The 26,917-nt window shown below is 42.0% G+C and overlaps 2 protein-coding genes across 7 annotated transcripts in view; one reads left to right on the top strand and one right to left on the bottom strand.

Moving 5' to 3' along the window:
* TRIM71 (tripartite motif containing 71) overlaps positions 1 to 17,634 on the top strand; it is a 62,050-nt gene extending 44,416 nt beyond the window's left edge. For 4 of the 5 annotated variants that reach the window (XM_085051188.1, XM_085051190.1, XM_085051191.1 and 1 more), the window contains exons 4-5: positions 7,877 to 8,011; positions 9,862 to 12,868. In XM_085051188.1, coding sequence (XP_084907314.1) covers positions 7,877 to 8,011; positions 9,862 to 11,313 — 1,587 coding nt within the window. In that variant the 3' untranslated portion in view covers positions 11,314 to 12,868. Of the gene's footprint in view, positions 1 to 7,876; positions 8,012 to 9,861; positions 15,975 to 17,484 lie in introns of those variants that run through there. The other variant, XR_014849816.1, reaches the window with a different exon arrangement.
* A 2,516-nt stretch (positions 17,635 to 20,150) lies between these two features.
* CNOT10 (CCR4-NOT transcription complex subunit 10) overlaps positions 20,151 to 26,917 on the bottom strand; it is a 32,743-nt gene continuing 25,976 nt past the window's right edge. For both annotated transcript variants that reach the window (XM_085051183.1, XM_085051184.1), the window contains 6 exons: positions 25,693 to 25,806; positions 24,235 to 24,365; positions 23,463 to 23,498; positions 23,239 to 23,366; positions 21,892 to 21,967; positions 20,151 to 20,440 (listed from right to left, as the gene is read on the bottom strand). In XM_085051183.1, coding sequence (XP_084907309.1) covers positions 20,286 to 20,440; positions 21,892 to 21,967; positions 23,239 to 23,366; positions 23,463 to 23,498; positions 24,235 to 24,365; positions 25,693 to 25,806 — 640 coding nt within the window. In that variant the 3' untranslated portion in view covers positions 20,151 to 20,285. The remainder of the gene's footprint in view (positions 20,441 to 21,891; positions 21,968 to 23,238; positions 23,367 to 23,462; positions 23,499 to 24,234; positions 24,366 to 25,692; positions 25,807 to 26,917) is intronic.

Genomic DNA, 26,917 nt, shown 5'->3' with positions numbered 1-26,917 from the left:
GGAGTAGAAACTAGCAGGAGATCATGGAGCACCACACTGCTACTGTTGCATAAATGCTTTTGTGCCTCATTTTCTTCCCACTGAGTTTACTTTGCTCATTCCTCCCCTATTTTTTTTTGGCTTTTATGCTGAAAGCTCCTGCCATTGTGGTGAAGCTGATTGTTACTTGATGGTGCAGGTAAAAGTTGTGTGGTGCTGCCTGTGCTCATGTAACCTGAACAAGCAGCTATACTGAACTTAGCTTGTGCAGCTTTGCCCTGGTCTGGCTGCAGCCCACCCAGGTTAAGAGTCTGTCTTGAAAGAATTAACTGAGCAGCTCATGTAAAGATCTTTGAAATGAGCCATGTTTTCAAGAACTGAGTTGTTTCATTAGTTTAGTGGGGTTTTTAACCTGGACCACTGCATGGAAGAAGGGTAGTGAGCAAGCAGATCAGTGATAAAGTTGACAGGGTGGAAAGCTGTGTGTACATGTGCAGGAATGGGAATATTGTTCAGCTCAAGCCAGCTACTCCTGAAGCAACATCAGTAGCAGCTAGAAGAGCATCTGGTGCTGTTAAAAGCAGAGGTGCCCAATACAACTCCATTCATGGAGCAGAGATTTCCTTGTTCTTGGGACAATATGGCTGTGAAGCTATATATTTATCCTAGGGAGGAGACAGCTTGTCAGCATGAATTTAAAACAAATTCTAAAATAAGTAGACTCTAAACTAGAAGAAATTGGCTTGAGTGGTTTTCTTAAAAGTATGGAAATAGTCAACAGAGAATTAAATGCCAGTAGAAGCTGTAATATGAGGAACAGAAGACTAGGGCTCTAAGAGGCTTGAAAAGTAATACATTGTAGTAACACTTCTTAGTGGGACTGATTCATGCTGCTGTACTAGAAACTCTTAATAGGCTCTGAAAGTGATAGCTCCCCTGACAGGAGATGTTGAGAATGGATGAGGAGGGGTAGTTGGGAGTAAATGAGAAAAGGTGGAATTTGAAGGGCATTGTAGGAGAGAGGAAATCAAGCCATGAGTCAACTGGCTGGAGAGTATCTGGTTAACCAAAGCTGAAGGCTTTTAGGAAGAAATGTTTATTTAAGCTCTTCCTGTGGCTTTGGAGGAAAGATTGTTTTTCAGACTTAAAGAAAATGCTATGAGTTGGTATACATTTCAACCTCTTGATCCACTGAAGCCTGATGTAGTCTGTCACTCCAGAAGAGTCCAAACCTCACTTTTCCAGGAAGTTGCAAGTTCTCTGAAAGAAATAGCAAGCCCAAGAGCAAGAGGCTTGCTTTTTTTTCTCAGTGAAATTTCTGCAGCAATGGAAAGTTCTTCCTGCTTCGTTGTGCTACAGTGGTTCTGGCCTGCACTCTAAGCCTGTCTCCAACATGAGAACTTGTGCCTGTGTGGTGAGCTGATCCAGCTGAAAGGGCCTCCTTTCTGTGGGTTTGGTTTTTGGCTGCGTCAGCTGCCTGGCTGGTTCACTGCAGTGCTACAAGGACTGTTGATGGTGCCAGGGAATGAAGCAGAAATATCCAACTCCGTTGCTGGTAGGACCTCTTTCTTATTTCAGTGGAAAGCTATACTCCTAGCTGGGATACTTTTCCAGCCTTTTCAGAGACTCTGATTCACAGGGTGATACGAAAGCCAAAGCTGACACTGGATTGATGGTGTGGGAGGAATCAGGACTGCTGCCTTTCTATATGGGGAGCGTGTCCTGCTGCCTTGTTTTACCTCATGAAAGTGCACACTTAGCTGTCTTCTTTCAGAATTTTTTCCAAGGACTAGGTCACAAACTGAACGTAAATCTGCTACGATGAAAGATTGATGGCTTCTTCAAAATGTCATGTTCTTAAAATACATCTATACATGTGTAACTGTATATATATATGTATATATATATATATATGTATGCATGTAATTTAATGCACTTGCATAACAGTAAAGCACTGAGCGCTCGTGTCCATTTAGGGTCAATTTCCAGGTGGACATGTTAAAATACATTTTAACTTCATCTCAGATGTCTGAAAAAGTGGGTTTTTTTGGAAAACAAAGTAATTCTTTCATAGATGAACCTATAATTGGTTTTGCTGGGGTGTTTTTACCATGCAAGCTTCTCACTGCCCAGTGAGACTAGTCATGAGCAGAGCATAGCGGGAGCTGCTCTCTTATCTACCGTCATGAAAGACTTAGGAGCTTCCCTCCCAAATTTTTGGGGGAGGTGGTATGAAATAGGTTAACACCTTTGTGGGGGGTGAGGGGGTACTGTAAGAAACTCAGCTGGCCAGAAGAGGAAGCTGATCTGTTGCCTTGAGCCTCTGTCCTTCAGTGGGAGCTTCCCTGTGGGTTGCCATATGGATCTGTGCTGCTGGGAGGTCGATACCTGAGAAGGATGGCACTGCTGTGCTGCAAGGGATCGTTTTGGGGTTGTCACATTGAGTTAGGTCAGGCAGCCTCGTGCATGGCTTTGAAGTCAGGCTTGCAGGTTTGAGAATCTGAAATGAAGCTTTGTCGTCAAAATGGAGTCAATTGTGCTTTTCTAAAGCTGGGATTTATATCAAGAGACTGAATTTCTTTGTGCTTGTAGTTATCGCTTTGTGCGGTATTTCAGTGAGCTCCTTAGTGGAGCATATGAGCAGATGGTTATTGGGGAAGATGGATTTGACATGTGTCATTGTCCAAACTACTGTTCTGCCTGAAACTGTAGGCAAAAAGTCTGTTCTTGCAGTACAAACCAAAATAATTGTTTAGTTGTATCTGGCATGAGTTAATCTGGCCTCTAGCCCTCCCTCCATCAAAGCTTCTTTTAGAAGAAAGTTCTTCACAAAGATAATTTTAAGTGAGAATGTTTTAGTGTCTTACTAGAATAAAACCTTTAAATTTGTCTAGCTACTGGGATTTGTGCTATGGCTGCACGAGTATTACTGCAAGTTCACTGCTGAATTTGTTAATCCTAGTACCTTTCGCTGCAGCTATGTTGGATCTTCCAGTTAATTTTTCTAGTGTAAGAACATTAGGAAGTTTTTATCCAGTTCTTGATGCTGGAGAAAGCCAACTGTTATGTCCTGGTTGGTTTATCCTGTTTTGAAACAGTGATAAGTAAAGTTCAGTGAAACAAGCCCACTCTGTCTTTTTCTGACCTTAAGGAACTGAAACAAACCACTTATGACTGGAACACCTTCCATTTGGTATTTTGAGACATATCAAAAAGTTTTCTTAAGGAATTTTTTAAAATTTAATGTGCTTTTAAAAGCCAGAGAGGAGTTTATCAGAGAAGAAGCATCTCAGCTGGTTTCTCCCCTCTACATAGGGTTAACTTAGTCTGAAATTCCTTAAGTGGTTAAAGTGTAAAGCCTCCATACTGAGGTAGGAAAGTGTGTATTTAATATTCTTTATTCAATACCTGTGGTCCATTCACCCCTGAAATACTGAAGAATTCCTCAGTAGAACCACAATTTGCGTTAGGTTTAAATTTGCTCTTCCAGAGGTTTTCAGTTTTCACCTTCATTGGAAAACTTGAGATTGGGAAACTTAAATATCAGAATTAAGGCCTGAAAAATTATACCTTCCTCCCATCTTTTGATGGATGGATGGCATAAAAAAATCCTAGGGACCTTTTCAAATATATTCAGGCAAGCCCGCATTGGTGAGTTGCAGTGGTTACCATAAGCATCCTTTATGTATCTCATGGTGCTGTCACAGTGGTGTGTTGTGCTGCAGTTTGTTAAATTGGATAAATTCCTGGACTAAATCAATGTAATCTAACATCATGGCTCACCATCTGGATTAACAGGCTCTGCTGTTTCAGAGACCTGAGTTAGCCTCTTCAAATAACTGTGTGCTGTGTGGACATACTGATTTAATTTGAGTGTCAGACAGCGGAAACCATGCAGGGAGGGCATCAGCACCTTTGTAGTAACTCTTCAGAACACAAGCTTTGTAACAGTTTTTCTTTCTTCTGGAGCATTGTATGCTTATGATCTTTTTTTTTTTTGTTTAAAAAAGCAGCACTAGTGAAAACTTGGGAGTCTAGAACATTAAATATTCCATAGGAATATTTAAGTAAACATGAAATGATAGAATTTTTTTTGTAGCTTTTGTAACAGCTCTAGGTCCTACTGTTCAACAGAAGAGAGGAAATACAAAAAATTACTGAGAGCTGCCATTCTAAAAAATGGCAAGTCCTGATTTGGGCACCTCTGTAGTCAGCACAGATATCCATGAACATAGCCAAGTTCTATAATGCTACTTTGCTATTTCTGGCGCTTGCAGTTGGTTTCTTCATAGGTTTGTGTTGCACCATCAGTTGCTGTAGCCACTGTAGCAAGGTCATCGCTAGTTTTTCACTCAGGTGGTTGAATGTTGATAAAGGACAGCTCACAGAGGTGTCCACCTAAAGGGAGCTTGCAAAGGACACCCAGGTTCCAACACAGCTTCACCTTTTACTCAAAACTGAAACATTGGTAGCAATAGCTAGTGATGGATGTCTGCATTGCTTTTCTTCGTGCAAACACATTGAGTGCCTCACAGGAAGCTCTGTGTGCAAAGTTTCCTAGTGTTGTGGCCCTCTGGAGTTTATCACCTGCACAAGGACTGTTGCTACTTAAATTTTACTCTGAGGAATTGGAAGTACCAGTTTCAATCCAGAAATTTACAAGATACACTGCAAAGTCCTTTACTTGTTTTTAACAAACACAAGGCACTGGTGACATCTGTAATAGAATGGGAAGTGGTATTGGCCATCTTTGGACCCCTGAGAAGCCACAAGTGGAGAGGTACAGCTGCAAATAGGTGATATTCTGTATTGGCCAACAGCAGGAAACCAAACAGTTGTTCTCCATCTCAGATTAAGTAACCCAGCACAATTCTTGGCTAAACTCAGGCCTTGCCTTCTGTCTTCCAAGTGTGTGAACTGGTTGACCATCTAATTCACTAGCACTGGAAAAATTATCACATACCATGAGGAGAGAGCATCATAAAAGTTGTTTTTCTTTACAAGTATTTTTTGTTAAAAAGATTGTGTGGTGTCTGACCAGAACAAGAAATGCTGCTGCTTAACATGTTTCCTAAAAAGCTGATGTCTCTGAGACAAGTTCTGCACAGGAAATGCCACCAGAACAGCAGGAGTGAATTTCGTAGCAGAACCCTGACATCTTACAGTAATCAAAGTGAACAAGGGGTTTCCATGTGAAGAAGGCTCCCAAATGTTGTACTTAATACACTTGGCTTTTGCTTCAGGTATAGAACTTGCCTATTGCTGTTCCCCTCATCATACCTCATGTTTGATGCAGGTCAGCTTTGCTAGGCTGCTCTAGCTTATTTGGGCAGAGGGCAGGATCCTCTGAATTTCACCAAAACTTCACCAATATCCTGGATGATAGAGTCTTAGCATTTTGGGCATCCCTCATTGATCTGAGCTGTTAATACTTGGGAAGTGAAAATAAATCCATACGATGACATGAGTAGTTGGTAGATAACCTTGTGCTGTTGTTGCTTGCCCTACCAAACTGGTTGCTGCAGCTGAAAGATGACAGCATCCACAGGGAATTGCTACCTCCCCTGCCATGATGGAGTTCCTGAAAGGTGGACTCTGGTTTTAGTGGGGGTTAATGAGGGAAGTTGGGATTGCTCTTATCTCTAAGGAATAATAAGTGAGGCATATACGTAGATCATGGTTCTAAATGGTTCCTGCCATACAAAAAGCAAAAAATAAGTAAATCAAGACTTTATGTTTTCACAGACATCATTGTTAAAATTGGAATGTGAATGGATAGTTTCCCTAACACTTCTCAAGGAGATACCACTTCCTCTTTGCAAGAGAAGGAAGGTGTTTTCTTGTACTTCATGGGAATCCCGGTCTGTTTAGGAAGAAATGCATACTTTTTCCCTGCAGTAGGGGCAGGTTCTGTACTTAAAAGGCAAAGAACAGGTGATAGAGGCACAGCATTCTTACATGTGGCCTTTTCCAGCTTGGTCTGAGGCCTTGCTGGCTTTTACGAAGCCTTAATCCATGGCCAGCTGGGACTTCAAGTCTGCTTTGCTAAATGTTGTAATGAGATTGTCACTTTTTGCTGAATTTGTCTGCCAGAAACTTTGCGAAGAGGGCAGGTCAGGTCAGCCTCTAGTGTGACTGGGATATATAGGCTGTCTGTGAGTTTGAAGACATTCCGTTAAAACTGTAGTGAAGGTGACTGGGAGTTCATGAAGGAGGAAGAGCTGAAAGACCTGTTCCTCTTCCTGAACCCTGGGCTGCAGGCTGGCTGTCAAGTAGCACTCCGATTTTCTCCTGACAGTTTGCAGGAGAAGTTTTTGGAGTAAATATAGAAATGTTGTGTTGTCTGATTTGTCAGGGCTGTCTTCATCTTGTCTCCAGAGAGCAATCACCCAGCCAAGTTAGTCTTCCTTTTTATTTTAGAAAAGGATCTCCTGTGTGACCTGCAAGAATAAGAATAAGTCTAATTCAGACTAGTTGTCTTAAAATAACTACCTGGAATGAAAATGTCCAAATAATGCTATATTTAAGTATTTATGTTTTAGTATTCCAGTTGTAGATGTAAACTAGATGCTGTTGAACTGAGAATTTAAAAATGCTAACAACTATTGGATGAAAGATGACAAAGTACTGTCTGACTTTCTAGGTAATGCTGGGTCACATTGGGCAATTCACAGATTGTTGCATTGGGTGGTTCTTCGATTGGTACATCCTCATATGTAGAGTTAAACTGAGTGTATCTTCCACAAGGCTCTGAATGTACAGTAAAGCCTTTAAATTACTTTATCGCTCACATTAATGAGATTGCATTTCTGAAGAAAAAGTGTTTCCTAATGTTCAGAGGGAGCTTTTGTTTCAGTCTGTGCCCTTTGCCTCTGGTCCTGTCACAGGGCACCACTGGGAAGAGCCTGGCTTTTCCCTCTCAGTGCCTTTACTTAAAGTATTTGTGTACATTTGTAAGAACCCCCCTCTTTTTTAGACTGAATACCTTCACATGCCATCATTTTGTTCTAGAATTTTGTACCTAATAAGGTAGTGTCTTTAAGGTTGACAAGCTCATCTGCTGGTTCACTGTATAACAAAGGTGTTGAAAAAATTGTTAAACATTGCTATTGAATCTTGTCCCTTGAGAACCCTGATCCTTCAGATTTGCCTGCTCTTTGATTATATGCCCCTTTCTGTAATACTTTGTGAAACTGGGAGTAGTTCGGAGGATTTTTTTCCTTTCCTCAAAGGATTTTTTTAATGAAACTATTTGCAGAAGACTGCTACAGAACATTTTTAAAATACTAACATTGCAAGGTTATATTAGAAATAATTGACTTTCTACCCAAGGTGTGAATAAATATATGACTGCTTTTTACTGATAACCATAAGTTCTTTGGTTTTTCTTTTTAAATTAAATAACTGTATACTCTGTTGTGAGTATTTCTGTGCAGTTCAGATGCATAGACAACAAAGTCTGTTCTCTACAGTGCCATTTCTTACTAGAAGCAGACCCATCACACACTAGTCTGAGCCATTTTGAGGGAGTAGAAAAACTGGGTTCTCTACATTTAAGAAAACATGAGTATGAATTTCTGTGCAAGTCTCTTGTTCACTATACTAGCTGCTTGCTGGAATTGCACAGGGAATTTAGTGCAGTGGTGTTTATGAAAGGTACAATGAAGGTGTAAACACCATGTATGAAGGTGTAAACTCCATGTAATACATGTATTCAAACAATCATGTCAGTTTTTAGGCTCCAATGTATGAAATGGGTGAAGGCCTGGTAAGAAACTAAGAGTTGTCACTTAATTCCTTCACCTTAAGGCACAGTGAAATGTAAGCGGCAGTCCTCTGATGCATTTTTAATTGGTTTGATTGAGCCTTAAATGTGCTTGTCTTTTTTTGTCCCCAGCTGAGTATTGAACAGGCCCAGGCTGTGGCAGAGCAAGTTGAGATGAAAGCAAAGGTGGTGCAGTCTGAAGTCAAAGTAGTGACCACTAGACACAAGAAGGCCTTGGAAGAGCGGGAGTGTGAGCTGCTCTGGAAGGTAAATGCCCTTACATTTGTGGTTTGTACTGCTGACTGTGCTTTTCAAACTAACTACTACACGGCCAGTTTCTGATATCCACGGAAAACTGCAGGTTTCCTTAGTTGGAGCTGCCAGTGGGGTTTTTGTCGGGGCTGCTGCATCCTTAGAGCAGCACAGCCCCATATGCGGGCTGGGCACACCCCCTGCTGGCCCAGCAGCTGCCCCAAGAGGAGATCCCCTCCAAACAATGTCTTCAAAACACCTTTAATGTGCTGCTCTAGAATTAGGTATATAAGATAATCAGTTTTCCAATCCATTCCTCATAAAGGTCAGAGCAAAGCTGTATATCCTGTCCTTTTTTTTTTTTTTTTTTTTAGCAAGACTACTAGAAATTCTGTGAGACCAACTTCAATTGTCCCCATCCCTAAAAACCTTTACTCTCAATCAAGGTAGCATCCTCCCTCTAATTATTTCTTTAAAACTAGTATAAGAAAAGAGTACTCTCCAGCAAGAGTATCTGCACAATCCTGAACTCAGGGGAGTAAGAGCTGCCCCTAAGCTGCTTTTATCCCTTGGTGCTGTACAAATGCTCTTTGTTGGAATGTCTGCACTGAGAGCAAGTTCTCTTCAAGTTATAAGACATTCATTTAAGAAGGAAACTTGATGGTGGTGGTGGTAAATGATTCTGGCAAGATAAGGTGAATGTATCAAGCTCTTCTGTCAAGCATGCTACTAAATAATTTTGGATACCAGAGCTGAGTCTAAGGATTAAGCTGAGACCTAAGATTAATTTGTCTTGAATATCTATTGGAAGAGGCATCTCTAATTTTTTTTACAGTTCGGTAAAACCTGTGTGCCTCAACTTATAGCATGTTTGTACATATGTTATCTAGTCAGTGTCTAGCCAAGGAGTCTTCAGACATTGAGTCTTCCTTCATTAAAATGCATTCCGGGTATTGTTCTGCAGCCAGGCAGGTATTCAGACATCAGGAAATGTACTTTTGCAACAATAAAGCAGAGACATGTTACATTAGTTTAACAAAGCAGGTGTCCTTGCCAGATGGTCCGAAGAGGTTTTTCACAAGTAAAGATAGACACAGGCTTTTCTAGATGAGTTATAAAACAACCATTTTTGCACCAACTTCAGTCCCTAAAGCAGGGACTGGCAACAACCTTCTGTGTCATTTGAAGTGATGTTTACAAAGCACGAGCTCAGCATGACTGCCAGTATTTACAAGAAAATATTAAAATAATTGGACCCTAAAAATCCCCAGAGACAGATGTCTGGTATTATCCAGTCACATGAAAGCAGTTCTGGCAGGCAGGGGAATGACAGGAGCCTATGTGCATTAGCTGATGCTGACTCCCAGCTTGGGCTCTGTGTGACAGCAACCCACCTTCTAAAATTGGTCTCAGTTCTGATTAGTGAACCTCACTCTCTGCTTTTCTTGAGAGCCTGCAATAACCTCTGCACTCCCTGGGGGCTAAATGAGATGTGCCTTTGGATGATCTGTCAAGTACCTTGCAACTAGAAAACAGAATGGCGTTTGAGGAAGCAAATAATTACCAGTAAGCAAGTGATTTTCACTTTCAGATGTCACTCTGCAGCAGATCTGCAGAGTAAGAATGTATGGTTTTGCCTGGAGGGTAGGAGAGACTAATAATTATAAATTTGGATAAATAATTAGTTTTCCTCATTTCTTCTTGTCTGCATCGTGGCTTTTAGAGGTCTTTCCACAGCTGTGTGTCAACATGCTATAAGAACTGTCCAACTGGCTTTTATGTAGAAGGGAGACTGAAGGAAATCTGTGCTGTCTTGTGTCTTTCCTGATGTAAGTGTGCTTTTGTCTCCCCCCGTTTCCCACAAGGTGGAAAAGATTCGCCAAGTCAAGGCTAAGTCACTCTACTTGCAAGTTGAAAAGTTACGTCAGAACCTAAACAAGCTGGATAACACCATTAGTGCTGTTCAGCAGGTCCTGGAGGAGGGTCGTACCATGGATATTCTCCTGGCTCGGGACCGCATGCTGGCTCAGGTGCAGGAGCTGAAGAACGTGAGAGGCCTTCTCCAGCCACAGGAAGACGACAGGATCATGTTCACCCCCCCTGACCAGGCATTGTACATGGCCATTAAATCAATGGGCTTTGTCAGCAGCGGGGCTTTTGCTCCCCTGACCAAAGCCACAGGTGAAGGTCTCAAGCGTGCGCTGCAGGGCAAGGTGGCTTCTTTCACCGTGATCGGCTATGACCACGATGGGGAGCCTCGCCTTTCGGGGGGTGACATGATCTCTGCAGTGGTCCTGGGCCCAGATGGAAACATTTTCGGGGCAGATGTCAGTGATCAGCAGAACGGGACCTACCTGGTAAGCTACCGTCCCCAGCTGGAGGGAGAGCACCTGGTGTCGGTGATGATGTGCAACCAGCACATCGAGAACAGCCCCTTCAAAGTGGTGGTGAAGTCTGGGCGCAGCTACATCGGCATCGGGCTGCCGGGGCTGTCCTTCGGCAGCGAGGGAGACAGCGACGGCAAGCTGTGCCGCCCCTGGGGGGTCAGCATCGACAAAGAAGGCTACATCATCGTCGCCGACCGCAGTAACAACCGCATCCAGGTGTTCAAGCCGTGCGGCACCTTCCATCACAAGTTTGGCACGCTGGGCTCCCGGCCAGGCCAGTTCGATCGCCCCGCCGGCGTGGCCTGTGACATTTCGCGTAGGATCATCGTGGCTGACAAGGACAATCATCGCATCCAGATCTTCACGTTCGAGGGGCAGTTCATTCTGAAGTTTGGGGAGAAAGGAACAAAGAACGGGCAATTCAATTACCCGTGGGATGTGGCCGTCAACGCGGAGGGCAAGATCCTGGTCTCCGACACGAGGAACCATCGCGTTCAGCTGTTCGGGCCCGACGGCGTGTTCCTTAACAAGTATGGCTTCGAAGGGGCACTCTGGAAGCACTTTGATTCCCCCAGAGGTGTGACATTCAATCACGAGGGCCACCTGGTAGTGACGGACTTCAACAACCATCGCCTCCTGGTCATCCATCCAGATTGCCAGTCAGCACGCTTCCTGGGCTCCGAGGGCACCGGCAACGGGCAGTTCCTGCGGCCGCAGGGCGTGGCGGTGGATCAGGAAGGGCGCATCATCGTGGCCGACTCCAGGAACCACCGGGTGCAGATATTCGAGTCCAATGGTAGCTTTTTATGCAAGTTTGGCACTCAGGGAAGCGGCTTTGGTCAGATGGACCGTCCTTCAGGTATAGCTGTCACCCCTGATGGCATGATTGTTGTGGTCGACTTCGGAAACAATCGAATTCTCGTCTTCTAATCTGTGTTTGAATTAGGAAGAAACTGTCTCAGGGAAATTCTTCTAAGAGAAAAACGAAAAAATACAACGTTAATTCAAACCTACCTCATCTTTAATTTTTTTACAGATGAATGTACTTACCTTTTCTGCAGGGAGTGAGCCTGTAAAATTGAATTCTATCTACCTCATTGTCCTCCCTTCCCTCCCCGGTTTCTCGCCCCTTCCCCATCCCCACATACTCATAGTTCAGAACGTTTTACCTCTTCCCCCCGATGGGGTTTCATGCACAAACAAGTGTTGCTGTGCACATTAGGTGGTTTGTGTGGTGAGTTCTGTTAGACTAAGCCAAGAAAGGCGCTATGTAACTTTTTAAATTGAGAAAATGGTAGTAGATGTTTGTAGACAATTTGTGTTCTTGACCATTCTGCAGTTCTGTGGGTGGGGACATGGGAGGGGGGGACATTTGTTGTTTGTTTTTTTTTCTTTTAATTGCTGCTGCAGCAGAGAACTTTTTCCTGTTCTCCTTTTTATACCTCAGTGTGTTTGATTTACTGGTGAGCACAGCATCTTGTTCCCAGACAACTTTGAACGTTTTGTGAAAGTGAGTGGGATTCACTCGCCAGGAAGAGCGAGTTTGCATCTTTTTGGCATTTCTGTATATTTTTTTACTAAAACACAATAATTTAACAGCACAAAGTGAAGCTGATGAAAATGCACAAAAATTCTTTAAGTTTAAACCAAATTGTTCATTTTAGTGGCTTAGTGCAGTCATTGTAAAGTTTAGATAAAAAAGCAAGGCTTCCCTTAATGTATCCCGTCATTGAGAATTTCTCTTGACCCCTTTTCACCTGAAAGCTAAATTAGTGTGAAGAAAGTTACTGTTTCTTTTTGTCAGTGCCCCTAATCTGGGTAACAGAAGAGGTTACAAGGAGCCCTGAAACAGGGAAGATCAAACCCTTTTCATTTACTTTGTTGTGAAATGGTGAGCATTTTTTGTTCCCCCCCGCTTCCCGAGAGACTTTAAGGGAATAATGTTTGAATTTGTTAGGACATAAGTGGTACCTTTTTCCAAAAGTAAGAAATAAGCACAGCTTTGGAGATTCAGGGTGTGTTTGGAGAAGTCAACAGGTTGTTTTGCTTTGGTTTGTTTTGGTTTTTTTGTTTAGAAAGGATTGCAATAACTCCATCAGTGATGAAAACGGTGGGTTTTTTCATCTTCTGGCTTCCCCAAAAAGCTGGACTGAAGATTTTGGAAATGTCTGCTGTAGCTTTTAGGGTGGGTGGGGTGAGCCTGTAGCTCCCTGCTGCAAGATCTCTGGCTGCACATCCGAGTTAAGAGTTACCAGTACCACCTAAAGGCAAACTGCATCAAGGTGAAACTTTGCTGCTTTTTTCCCAGGGCAGTACCAAAGAATTCTGTGTAAAATAAATATATATGATCCTTAAAAGCTTGGAGGCAGGGGAAAGTTTGCCCTTTAGGGGATATAAAAACAGGTGTTCTGAGAAGCAGAAACTCTTGGGGAGAATAGAGATCTCTTTAGCAAAATGTGACTTTGAGTCCCTGGAAGGATTTGGTTTTGTTCCTCAACTTCTTGCATTCTGGTTTAGCTGTTCATGCAGATGTGGTCTCTCCAGACCTGTAGCTTCACCCTCTGGTGTTGGCAAACAAGAATTGTTTAAAATGGGGAGCAGAGGGCTCTTGTGTCTCTCTCCAATGGAAAAACTCATGTGTCAGTACTCTTAGACTTGGAAATGCCATGGGATTTACCTTACTGTTTGCAAGAGAAGATCTCTGAAATTTAAATGTGGTTGTTGTCAAAAAGTCTGAAGAGCCTTAACCATCCTCCAAGGAAAGGGTTCGTCTCTCTGCCAGCCACCATGCACAAAAGTGACCCGAGGCTGAAAGGCTCTTTACAAGTTCGTGAGAAATCACAAGGTGCACTTTCCTTCTTGCTGCTTTCCCCCTCCAAGAAGTGTTAACTTTCTGGGTATTTGTGGAAATACTGATGATGTGTGCAGACAGAGAAAGTTGTGACTTTAGAGGAGGCTTAAACTGAAGGACCAGAAAGAGACAAGAAAGATTTGTGAGATGGCAAAACCTCTTTCAAAAGAAGGGTGAGGAGAAACACCTAAATTAAATGGGATAAAACAACTGTGCTGCCTTTCAGCCAAAGCCTCAAGGAAGCAAACTCTTCAAAGCAGTGTGTTTCACTTAGGCTTAATCTTAGGATGGCATGGTTTAAAAACAGTCTTGAAAGGATAATCTTTTATACAGATGTCTGTCATTAAATTTCTGTGGCCACGCAAAATGTGTAAGAGAAAGAGCTAGTTTACCTTCAAGTTCTGCAAGTTCTGCCTGTGTACACACCTCCTTTCTTGGGGGTGGCCTACAGCTGTGACAGATGTCCATGGTTGTCTTGTATTATTCAGCCCAAGAATTATTTGCAACTTGGGCTGTGAAAACCAATAGCCTGCAAGATCTAGATACCAAAGAAAACTGGTTTAAAAAGCTTTAATGTTTAGTCTGCAGTGTCCTTGCATTTATCCTGTCGTGTCTTAATGAAAATGCCAGGTCTCTTAATACTTTGACCAGAGTGGCTGACAGTGTTGAAGTGTCCTAGAAATGCTCTTGTGCTTTAATGCTTGTGGGGTTTGCCCTTTTCTGGGGCTAGAAGGGAGTTGTTTTTCCAGGCATTAAAAAAAAAAAAAAGGTTAAGTGTGCAGTCAGGATTGTGTTGAACTGGAGGAACCTTTTTGCCCCCCCAGCTTGCACCGTGTGGAAGGTGACAGACACTGAAGTTGCCCTTTGCTGTTTTGAATGGAGCCATTGCACAACCCCCCAGCCCAGCTCAGGAAGAGGAATGATTTGAACTCTTTCAAAGTTGCTATCTATTTAACTCAGTGGGATTTGCTTGCAATCCGAACCTTGAGTGTTTGACCTTGTGTTGGGGAGCTTTTTCGTTTTAAAAACACTACTATTTAGCTACCCAAAAGAATTCCTTATCTTTGTGGTAGATAGTGCTAAGCACACTTGGTCTCATTGAAAAGTGGTAGTATAGCTTATAAAATGGAGTGTTTTATATGCAATGAAAAAAAGTAGTGCTAATATACAATGCCAACATCAGATGCCCCATAGGGGCTTATTAAAAAAGTAATATACTTTATTGAGATTCAAACTTTGCTCTGCTTTTCCATGCATGTTCTCAGGTTAATGCCCCAGTATCATAACATACGAGCACCCAGAGAGGAAAAGCAAGGCTTGGAAGCTGGATTGCAAACCAAACAAGCATTCAGAGTAACCTTCTTAACTAGGGGAAATGGCCTGGAGAAGGGTAAAGTGAGTGTGTGCCTCTTCATTTGGGAACAGCAAATGTTGGTGACAGAGCTGTCTACTAGAACTCCCAAAGGATTTTCTCTATGCCAGGTTAAACCAGTGGCTCTCTGTAAACCTTTTGCTTGACAAAATATTATCAGCAATCAGTGTGGGTGGTTTGGGTGTTCAGCATATGAAGCAATCTTGTCCTTTCTCAGAATTATTTAAGCAGGAACTTTAGTAGCAAACTGAAGTAGATTCAGTACTTGATAATGCAGGTCCTTCAAATAACTCACTCCTTTTTATTTAGTACCTTTTAAACATGGCTTATTTAAGGAAGCCCATAAACCTTAAACTTTTAAAGAAAGCAAGGGAAGGAAGATAACACCTGAGAACTAATGCATGTTAGGGCCAGACCATCATCAGCTTTAGAGAAAGAGCAAGTGGCTTGGATGTGGCATTCCCTTGGAACTGCAGGAAAGTGGGCCCAGTCTGTTATGTTACAGTTAAACCAAAATTAATTTATGAAAAGAGCAGGTTTATAGGCTCATCTTGCCATAACTTTGATCATAAGATTTCTTTGTTCATTTCTAGTTTTAAAAAATATTGTGCCAAAGTTTTGTTTATTTTTTAAAGGAGTGTAAGCCAAATGGTGCCAAAAGGTAATAGGGTATTTAAAAGTAGAGATATTTAGACAAACAGTTTGGAACTGTATAAAAAAGGAACACTGGTACTTGCGTTAGACAAATATTGTACCTTTGGTCTTTGAGTCCTTGGGAGTTTGAAACCCAGTTTGCTGTGGTACAAAATGCACAACTAGAGATGCCACTATCTTTTGCTAGAAGTTCTACCTCACTTTGCAGAAGTAAATCATCTACCTCAATTTAGCATCAGACAGGTTTGGGAAATAGTTGAGAATCTGCCTGGGGGGAGGATTCATCCTGCCTGTTGGAAGAGCGTTTTAATTGAAACGGAGATAGTAAGTGTGTACTATGTGGTGACTGCTTACTTTTGTTTGCTTTTGGTTTTGCTGCCTGCCTATGGAGATATTAAGCTGCCCTTGCTAGAGAATCTGTAAATAAAACCAAATTTTCAGGCAAACTGGACTGAGACCCGAAATGCTTTCAAGCTTGTTCTGGTTTCACTATGAGGTATGGAAGTGTAAACTTTTGTTCAGTATTATGACACTACTGGCCGACATGACAGACTTCATGTTCATTTGCAGTGTTCTTCTATCCATAAGACCTTTAGGTCTTCTCTCTACAAGAGAAAAACTTTTATGCATGCCTACCAATGTGTCCTGTTTGGGAAGACTGGTGTTATGATTGCTGTAAACACAATGCTATACCAAATGCTTGAAGGGAATAAGGTCCTGTTTTGTTTTTTGTTTTATTGACTTGGTGATTGTATTAGTAGCTTGCTTGACTCAATGGGATTTTTTCCACCATGACAAAGCAATCAAGTTCCTATTCCTGGAGGGCGGTTTCGCTTCAGATATACTCAGGAGAGGCAGTTTAAAACCAGTGTCTTGGGGTTTTAGGCAAGTTTAGTAGTGATGTGCAACATACCCCGTTTTACCTGTAGAGTAAAGTTGCAGAAGCACATTTTCAGACTACTCTGTTGGGGGGGGAAAAAAAATCCCTTTTCCTCCCCAGTTCATATTAAGGGGTGTTAGAAGTGGGTACAGGAGACCCCTAATAACAATAGGCTGTGTTGGGTTTGGTAAATGTTATGGTAGGAAATGTACATTGATGTCTCTAAGTGATCTTACGGGTTAACAAGCCAGACTGGCATCTTTTTCCATCATTGTTCAACCAATAATGGTTCTAAAAATGCTTTGTGTACCTGCATGGTCTTAGACCTTCTATTAATGATTGTATCAACTTACAAACTCAGGTAGATAATTTTTTAAGCTCTTTTCATAGAGCCTTACTGACTGAATGTTACGTGTCTGTGTACTGATGTAGTTAAGTAACTTCGTTTTGAACTACCAGATTAGTTTAAAAAAAAAAAAAGTCCTTTTATAGGTTTGTAGAGTACTTTTCAGACAATGTAGTAGTTTTTCCTTCAGAGGGAGAGATGTCTGTTTCTGGGTTTTGTTTTTAGTTGGTTTCTTTTTTTTTTTTTCCCTAAAATGACTGAGAGGTTTTAAACTAGTTTGTAAGGTTTGCTTAGTCACCTGAGTTGGTGGGGGTTTCTTACGTCTGTGACTCTTGTTTGTACTGTGCATTACCTGTCATGCTCTGCTCGCTTCGTGCACAGGTCCTTGGAGGAGTTGAGGGTATTGAACACATGCCTGTGATTTGACTCAAATAGAAATTGCAAGCCTTGAACAATGTCAAACATGTTGGGTTTTTTTTTTTTTCCTCCCCCCTCCCTCGTTTAATTGGCTGTAGATGTACGCCCATCTTACAAAATTTTCACTACTGATTTGTAAGTAGCATTGCCTTGGCGCAGGTTTGCATCAGGATCCAGGCTGATCTTGTCATTCTTGGGATGTTGGGCATCATGAGTAGATTTGGTTTTTGAGTTTTCTCTTCTGTTGTTTCTTTTCTACTTTAGTGACTAATCATGCTGCTCTCCTAATAACAATAAAATATCTCAAGAGGACAGACAGTGCTCTGCATTTAATGAGCTGCTCAGAGCTTTTGTATCTAATTGAAAATGAGACAGGCTGTGACAAGAATTGCCATGCTCCAAAAAAGGCATCACATTTCTACTTGGACAAAAAATGATACCATTTTTATTTGTCAGATGTTGAATACTGCAGAGAAGAAAGCATGACAGGTTATGTGCAAACTTTTACGTAGAATAAGTGAACAAAATGTTAGAACCCTTGTGTTAATGGAGGCTTCTGAATGTATCTTTGTGGTCCATAGGGAAGGCTGAAGGATGTAGCAAGGAGACGATGTATCAGCTACTGGCAGCCTTAAAACAAAGTCAGCGTCTCTCTGGACTTTAAAATGTTCCTATGCAGTTTATTTTATTGTTGTTTAATCAAATAAATGTGAGGTTTTTTTCATGGCAAATCTGTGTGTGTGTGTGTGTTTCTGTATTATGCAAAGTCTTCTCTTCTGTCAGGATAGGCAAAAAAGAAAAAAACTTTGCCTGAGTTTGAGCTTGGCTGTCTCCAGGTAATGACAGCTGAAAATTTTAAGCAGAGGCATCTACTCTGAATGGAGAGAGGAGGAGAAATGTTAAAGTGAGTTTACCAAAAAAGCCCCAGACCCCAAAAAGTGTTGATGCAGTGTTAAAAACTCTTAGTTGTCTGCACTATTAGAAAAAATCCTCATTGTCATGACTGAAGGAAAGAGTTGTGAACTCACTGCCTCAAACTCCATGCTTTTCCCCCAGTATTTTGCCAGAAATTTTCTGGTTTAACTTTTTGAGGTCCATTTCTAGGTTTCCATTCCTTCACCTTGGCAACTGAAAGAATGCTTCTTCTGCATGACAGTGTAAAGCAAAGCCACCTGAACTGTTGAGATTCTGATGAGAAAGAGAACAGCAGTGGCTATGGTCATGGTGCAGGAACAGTGCTGAGATAGTTAAAAGGCTTATGGGGTGTGGTGGGGGAAAAGGGATATTCTCCTGCTGTGGGAATATGAGCCAGTGCAGGGGTGAGATCCTGGAGGTAAGGGGAGGGTGGGGGGAGAGAGACAGGCAGCCTTCCTTCAAGAAGTGGCCCAAACCAAACTAATAAGCATTATTGAGTTTACTAACTTAACCCACAGCTGAGCCAGAGCTGCTCATCTTCCCACTGCTTCTACCACAGGACAGCTCGCAGTTCTACTTGTCCTTCACTTCTTTCCCACCAGAGACTAAAAGCAATTGAGGGAAGGGGGACTGGAGGGAGAAGCCAGGTACTTAGCTGCTGCTTCCCTTGATGTGTTTTGATATTTATTTTTTCCTTTCTGTTAAACTATGAAAGCTGAAAGTCTTCATCACCACTCCATCCCTCTGTGGGAGGCAGTGCCACGGGCAGGGGGGAAACTGCAGAGCTGCTGTGGGGGCTGAGCTGCCCTGGGGCAGAGGAGCAGGGAGAGCTGGGGCTGAAGGCTGCAGCTCACATGCAAATGCAGCTGCGATAAGATGTGCCTTATCTGGGAAACAACTGCATCCTTCACCGAGCCCGGACAGGGCCAGAGCATCTTTTGCATGTGAATGCCCTGCATTCCTGGGGGGCTGGGGAAGGGCGGGGAAGAATCTTCTCTATTCAGGGCCCCGGGACCACACAGGGAGCATCTTGAACCTTTCTGTATTGAATCAGTCAATCTACTTTGACCTAAAGGATGTATCAGCTCCTCTTCTTCCTTCTTTCAGAAAAGTGATCTCTACTTACTTTTTCCTGATAGTTTTTATATTCCTAGTGTTTCTAAACGGTTTGCCCCTACCCGAGGACAAGGATGCACTGCACCTCCCCCAGTGCAGTGTTGAAAAGTTGCTGAAAAAGGCAGCTACTGGATTGTTATTGTGAAAGGCTTGAAAAGCAGCACAGGTAGTTACCTGTAATGAGGGACAGTAGCAGGTCTCACACTTGCTGCTGTACTGGTTCCTGCTGGAGACACACCTGTGCTCATTCCACAACCTGCACATTGTTTAACACTCTTGCTGTTCTGTTTCTGTCAGCTGGGGCTTGTTTTTTCAAGATCATGGATACAAACCCAGGACTGTCCTGCTGCTTTCCTCTCCTGGACACATCTGCATTACCTCACACATTACTGAGAGCAGAAGTTGCAGGCTCTGCATCCCAGGTGCTATGTGGAAAACTAACCTTCTTGGTGGTGGCTGGAGGCAAAGTACAATGCCAGCAGCACATGGAGATAAGGTGTTAGCTCAGCTCTACCCTGGAGATTATCAGGTCAGAGGCTCAGCTGAAATGGCACAAAACAGCCCTGGAGGGACTATGAGAAGTGCTGGGTCCATGCTGGGCTCCAATTATCTCATGCCTGCATTAAGTCCCAAGGCAGGATGGCTCCTCACCTCCTGTGCTCACAGTAAGTAACCAGAGGGTCCTTGAGTATGTTGCCCTCCTGGTTTGAGTAAAAGGCAGAAATGTTTTTTTTGAAAGAGAGAGGTATTCCTCGACAGTGGAAACTATATTAAAAAACCACCACAACCCAAAAAAAAAAAAACCCCAAACCCACAAACAAGCAAAAAGCCAACCAAAAAAAACCCCTTTTTCTTATAGCCAGGCACACACTTCCACTGTAGCTGCACCATTACACATTTCTGTTGGGCAAAGGAAAAGCAGGATGAGGAGGAAAAAAAAAAAACCCAAACCAAAGAAAACGCCAACAGAAACAGGTCCCCTCTTCTTTAAGGAAGAAAATGGCTTATATATGTCTAAAGAGCAACCAACACAACAGCTCAACTACCTCACAGTTCAGGTAAATTGTTCTCTCCACTCAGTTCTCTCTCCTCTATTATCTTCAAAAAGAGCTGAATTACACAATTTCAATAACCAAGTTTTTTTGCCAATAAACTGCCACTGCCATTCAAAGCAGATACCAACCTCCCATCACGAAATAACCTTTACAACCCAGTCTTTTGGTTTACATCTTTTATTAAAAATTTACATGAACACACTCCAGCAATTGGGGTATCCAGGTGTCCTAGGTTAAAAAAATATACAAAATCCCAAGCCCTCATGATCAGGGCAGCAGCAGGTTACAGCACAACCTCACTTCCTTTGAACAGTGGTGAAAGCTGGCATCTGAATGGGCTGGATTGAGTGGACTGGCTGGAAAACTGGCTTTTTCCGCATGTCAGAGAGTGTTTTCACAGAAGGGAGCAGCTGGTTCCTCTTGATGATCTGCAGTGCCAGCTGTGTGTTACCTACAAGAAAACTTTCAATTACAAAACCCAAAATACCATTTCATGACACAGGAATTGCTGTTCAGGGACAGAGCTGAGACAGCCCTGGGCCCAGGCCAGGTACACCACCAGTCTTTCCTCTCCAGTGAAATGCTGACATGGACAGGAAAAGCAGTAGACGACACTAAATTTGAAAAAAATTAGTTTTGATTGAATCCACCTATTCTTAGCTGACGACATCAAGCTTTTACCTCAGAGCTGGAATATGCCAAAGCACCTTCTAATTTCCCAAAGGGCACCTCTCTTCTCTCTCCCAGCTGCATAGTGAGGCTCTAGATCTCACACAAAATGCCCTCACACTGTGACACTGCAGACCGTAATGCAAAGGCTGAGGGGATAAAATGTTTTTAAAATAAGAAATCTGATTTTCAGCTGTATGTATGGCCCATTAAATAGCCACCAATATAACTGGAAAACTTAATCTTTGTTAAAAATTAAACTTGTAAAATTACAGGAGAAAAGACACTGAATTCTGAGGAAAATTTCTCCCTCATACTTTTCTTTCACTAAAGTTTTTATTTCAGAAGGGATGCACCATTTTATTGTCATTTATAGAACAAAAAATATCTATAGGCTCTTTCAGTTATATACTTAGAAGGAGGTGAGGGATGTAAATCCCACTTTCTACTCTCTTCTGCTCTGTACATCTTTGTTGCAAAAAAAAAGGTTTCAAAATTCCAATTTAGAGACATCTTCATTAGAAAAGCTTTGCAAAAGTCTCAAGTCCAAATGCAAATGCTCAAATCTTCTGCCTGCCTGCAATGCAACATAACTGAAGGGGAACAAAACAGGCACACAGAACATTTCACAATACTTTGATATTAAGCATCAAGGGGCACAGGTCTGCAACCATGCCAGCTTCAACCAGCAGCTGCACCAGTCTGCTCACACTGCAGAATTCAAGTGCAACCTTTCCAGTTTCCCATAATGTAGAGCTTTTCCCCTATACAAATGCAGTGAAGAACCTTCAAAAGGAAGCTTTTTGCAAAAGAGTTATCAGTCTTACAAGCTTTGCTGCCACACTTGCTACACAGGCCTTGACATGGCTTCTTTGGGAAACTTGGATTGTGGTTGCCTTTTAATGGAGAAAGCCTTTCTTTATAGTATAAAACCTCATCAAGGGTTTTACTGAGCCTATCCAAGACTGCTGACTTCTGCACAAAGTATAGAAAACTTCAGTTCAGGAAATGAATGTTTAGGAAGTCTTGAGTGTGTAAGAACAGGATGGCAATAAACTGTGGAAGTGGAGGTGCACATACATGGATCCACAGCAGTGTTAAAAGGAGGCAGGGCCTAAAGGTAATCATTCAAAATACTGGCACAAGTCTCCATATTATAGAGTAGGAACAATGACTACTGCCCTCCTCCCTTTGTATCCCAAATTTAGGTTGACAGCACATTTCCCAACTTACCATTCTGTAATTCAAGATACACAGCCAGCAGGATGGCCTCCGGAGGGATCTCTTTGGGGTGGATCAGTGAAGCAGCCTTATAGAAAAAGAAGAGGGTGGGGACAAAAAGTGCTTAAGAAGATCCAGCACAAAGAAAGTGCCCCTTGACAAGATAGCTACCACCATCTTAGGTAACAAAACTAAATAACAATTCATTAACTGAGATCAGATTTTTTCAAACCCATCAGGTTTAAGCATGCAAGGAGAGACTGCAAGATTATCTACATAGCAAGATTTTTTCACACTAATTAGCAGGACCATCTGCTGTGTGCTTATGTTCATATGGATCTGCAATCTTGGGCCAGCCTAGTGTGGTTTCCTGGTGAGCTGACAGGTGAAGAAGGTAACCTCCACTGTTCCAAAGTTGAGAATACAAAGTTAATAAGGATCGTCCATTAGCTTTCCATATACGACCATTTTTTAGTAATGAAGTCAATGAATTTATTGTAGATGCAGAGCTCCACTATATTTTACATCCATAGATGGCCTTGTACTCCTTTGGGCTTTACACAGGTGCTACAGAGCCTAAGTACAGACACCTGCCCCATCATAAGCAGTCTCTGGAGGAAAAAGAGCCAGACAACTGCCTTAAGTAGCTGAGAGCCTCACAGGATTTGAATCTGTTCCCATACACAACTACTGTGAAGTAATTTGGAAGGTGCTGTTTCAGTTCGTAGCTCAACAATGCATCCAGGTAGTCTTCCTGACAGACAGGAATGACTGCAAAAAGAGAAACATCATGACTGAAAGAGATGGGTCCCAGCCATCAGAAAGACCAAGTGATGTGACACAGGCTAAGTGGAGACAGCATTTCTAAAGCATTACTTGAGAATTCTTGGGACAAGAGGCAGACAAGGAACATACCTCCAGCAGAATTGCAGTTTGCTCTCACAGCCCTAAAGATAATAGTTCTGATGGTGAGTTATTTATTGACTAGGGAGAAAACTTCACTGAAATATAACAATTACTACTAGACCATTAAAAAGACCACAAAAAAATCCCAAACAAATGAGCAAACTTGGAGAAAGTGAAAAGGCTTCCTAGTCATCTTCCACTATTCTGATATGACCTAAGGAAAAAAACGAATGCTGCCTATAGTGGTACTGTTTTACACAAGTAAGAAATTTGGAATCTTCATTTCATGTTTCTAATAGAGACTGGTTCATAAAGACAGAAGAAAGTCACCATCTGAGCAGAGCCTGCAAATAAACCTGGGCTGTGAAATTGTCACAATTTGCAGTGATCTAAATGGCCCTTTGAAGGAAGTACAATTGTCCCTAAAGCTGCCTTGAGATTTGTTTTTCATACCTGATGAAGACACTTTCGAGCTTTGTCATATTCACTCCTCAAGCAGTAAGCACTTCCAAGGTTAAATAACATCATTGTTCGTGCAGATGTGACCGAACTGGGGTAACACTGTGGAGTCTGCTTGCCAGCTGCAGTTAAAAAAAAAAAAATTTTTTTCTTACACTTTTATTCCAACTGGCCAAGTAAGTTCTTGTACTCTGCTGAATGCAGTGGCTGGTACTTACAAGATTCCATTGCCTCATTCTCCCCTTTGTCAGACCCTGCAAAATAAAATAAAACCACAAAACACATCATGTTCTGTGACCTTTTTAAAAGCTTATTACAAAAATAATACAGGTAAAAATTTTATGCTTTCTTCACAGTCTGACATTAAAGAGGGAAAACAGATCAGTTTGCTCAAGAGTTTACATCATTTAAGATTTTCTATCTTCAATGCTGTGCTTTTAGATTTGCAGATGAGTACAGTGAAGTTTAAACTGCAGACATGATACTGGAATCACTATACAGATGGGTTCTGAAGTACTTTTCTCTTACAGAATACACACTCCCAACAAAAAGACTAAGATACAGATTAACTAAATTCTCCCCACTCCTCTCTCTCACTAAAGTAGACTGCAGTGGTACATCCAAGCTTGGTTTAAAGACCAAAAAGCTGGAAGAGATGGTATGAAACCCAAACTTAACCATAATAGCACATTTAACAAAAGCAGCTTTCAAAAGTTTCCTTCAAACAAGTCAGAATGTACAGTCCTATTTATGCTACAGAAATAACCACCTAATAGGAATGACAAACAGGGAAGAGACACCAAACACAAAGGAGGAACTGAAGCCAGGAAAATAAAAACAAAACCAGAAACAATGCACTCCCCCACCATGCAATGACCTACAGGTCTTGCAACAAAATGTCTTAATCATCATTGTATTTGTGTCTAGAAAGTTACAGCAGGAAGGCAGCTGAAAGCATAACCAGTTGTAATGAAGTGTGGATGCATTAACCTTGATCCTGCTCATTTGAAGAGATCCCAAGGGAAACATCAGTGACATTCTCGGGGTTCAAGTGAGTGATGGCATCAGATATTCTGTCTAGAGAGATGAGAGCTTCTGCTGCATACAAATGTCCGAGAAACCTACAATAGCAAAGAGTTAGGGTACAAATGTCAGCACAGCAATCCCCACAGTTCATTACATGAGACAAATGCAGTATTTAATCTAAGCACATGGGAACTATTACTGGAAACACTTGCATCGAAGTTAACTTGCTCATAAGGTATTGTCATAATACCCAGTTCTACCATTTACTGCTTTTAGGCACCAGAGTTATAAAAAAAAAAAATAAAATCTGCACCTGAATAATGACAATTCATCCACGCACAGGAGTTACCATTCCACAGCAGAAGTACCTTGGTGTGGCTTTATTTCAGAGATTTAAAAAAACCCACCCTGGAATATGGATATACCTACAACTTAAAGTGTTATGTGACTTTACATACAATAAAAATAAAGCACCCATTTTCCTTGGACCAAGATATATACCTCTCTGTCTTTACAAAAAACCTATAATTTAGCATTTCCTTCATTACATGACAGTAACACAAAATTATGTTACCTTGCAAACTCCTCAAAAATCTTGCTAATGCAATGACTGTGCAAAAAGATGAGCTCCTGCAGTAGTGTGAAGAACAGGAGCCAAAGAATTTAATTGGCATGGATCAGTTTAGAGCATGGTGCCAGCATATAAAAATAAGCATGAGTTACCTTGCCTTCCACAAGTACATTACCAGTTTTGAAAAATATTACTGCTGTAAATACCTCTGCTATATTTTATCCTGTGCATTAAATGCACAAAGTCAGAAGGATGGGTGCTAAAGTTGCCTTTTTTGAATTTGTAGAGCTGTATGGAAACTGATGGGTAGAAAAAGAATGCGCTTTGAATATCCTTCAAAAAATACAGTGCCAAATGAGAGGTGAATAGGAGAACCTATAGAAACAGCAGTAGAAGGTGAAGTGACAGAAGCACACACAAGATCTGCTACCCTGAGTGACTGTAGTTCCATAAGTGACCTTTCAGTAGCATGGGTTTGGGCTGATGTTGCCTACCCACAGCTGCACATCCCTGTCCCTTGTGCTGTGCCAACACGAGCCCGTGCGACCCCACAGTGAATCACAGCAGACCTGATGGTCCTGCTGCTGCATGGGACCCAGAGCTGGAGAAACAGCAACAAAAGCAGCAACAGATTCCAAAATACATGGAATTTGTACACAAAGGAGGGAATTCACGTTCCTGCATGCCAATGGACATTTAGTGTGGGCTTCAACAAGAACAGGAGCAGGCCAAGCAATTCCTTGCATCAGATACATAATTGGCAAGCAACTACAGACATTGGAAGCTTCAATTCAGAACTCTCCAGCAAAAAAACAGGGCTGAGAAAGGAGAAATGACCCCATCAGACTTACTTAAGAGACCCTGACAGCTTTGGTTGCTGCAGAAGTTTATCTGCATGATTCAATGCCATAAGGTTATCCCCCAAAGCCAGGGCCACATAAGCGCTACACGCAAGGATCGAGCACCTGGAAGGAAACAGACAAAAAAAAAGGGGAGGGGGAGAAAGCCAATATGTTAAATGCAGAATTCTGAGATTTCAAATGCAGCTGTTAAATTTTCTTTTTTAGTGCTGAAGAAATAAACTTTCAATAATGACTTCCCATCTAACGATGAAGTAAAAGAGTTAGTGTTCATTAGTTATGGGCTCAATTGTTCTACTAGTATAAACCAAGGATCGCCATGGTGTGCTCAGTAAGATTTTTGCCATTTTCATTATAAATAACAGACTGAAAAAAGATGGACTTTACCATGTGTCATTTTTCTCATGGACAGTTTCCCTTTCTCACACTCTTGTTATTGGTCTTGCTTTGGATTCTCATTTGTACTCCTCTGCCCTCACCTTCTGTTGTAGAGAAGAGTAGCAGATTTCTAGATTTCTATAAGACACAATCTACAGACTAGCTATCAATTAAGCTGTAACATATTTCACTCTTCTATTGTACAATGTCTGCACACAGGGAGACAAACACTGGCGAATTTGGCATTTTCAGTTTCGTGTTCAATTGAGAGCTGTAACCCGGTGCCAAGACTCTGATTGATATATGGCATTGTGTTGCCATCACAGACTTGCTTATCTTTCCAAAAGCAGAAAATCTCTGGCAGTTCACGTAATGAAATCTGAACTACTCACACTTTCCATCTTCAAACAATAACCCCACGTCAGGATGCCATCATTAGACCAAGCTTCACACTTTGTAATAACTGCCCCCCACCCCAAACACCGTTCTTGGGGATATTTTCCACTTGGTAAAACATCATTCAGTGCAGGCTGCCTTGTCCTCAGGGCACAAGCCTCTGCCCATGACACCCTGCTGCGAGCGGGACTCTGTTCTTCTCCAGGGAGGACAAGTGGATGCTCTCAGTGGGGTCTCACGTTGGGAGCGATGGGAGGAGAGCCGTCGGCTCTCCCGCTGGTCGGCAGGCTATTATTGCGCCAACCTTCTGGCAACTGTCAAGCCCACTTTCGGTCCAGCAGTAAGTCATGTAATTCATGGCAGGACCTGGGGTGCCTTTATTCCCCTTTCCCAGGAGGCATGCTCCTTAATTATGCACAAGCAGGATAAGAAACTTCTCCAG

Source organism: Lichenostomus cassidix, chromosome 2, assembly GCF_008360975.1.
Source record: "Lichenostomus cassidix isolate B80296 chromosome 2, HeHo_3.0, whole genome shotgun sequence".
Taxonomy (NCBI): domain Eukaryota; kingdom Metazoa; phylum Chordata; class Aves; order Passeriformes; family Meliphagidae; genus Lichenostomus; species Lichenostomus cassidix.
This window is presented reverse-complemented; position numbering and strand designations above follow the sequence as displayed.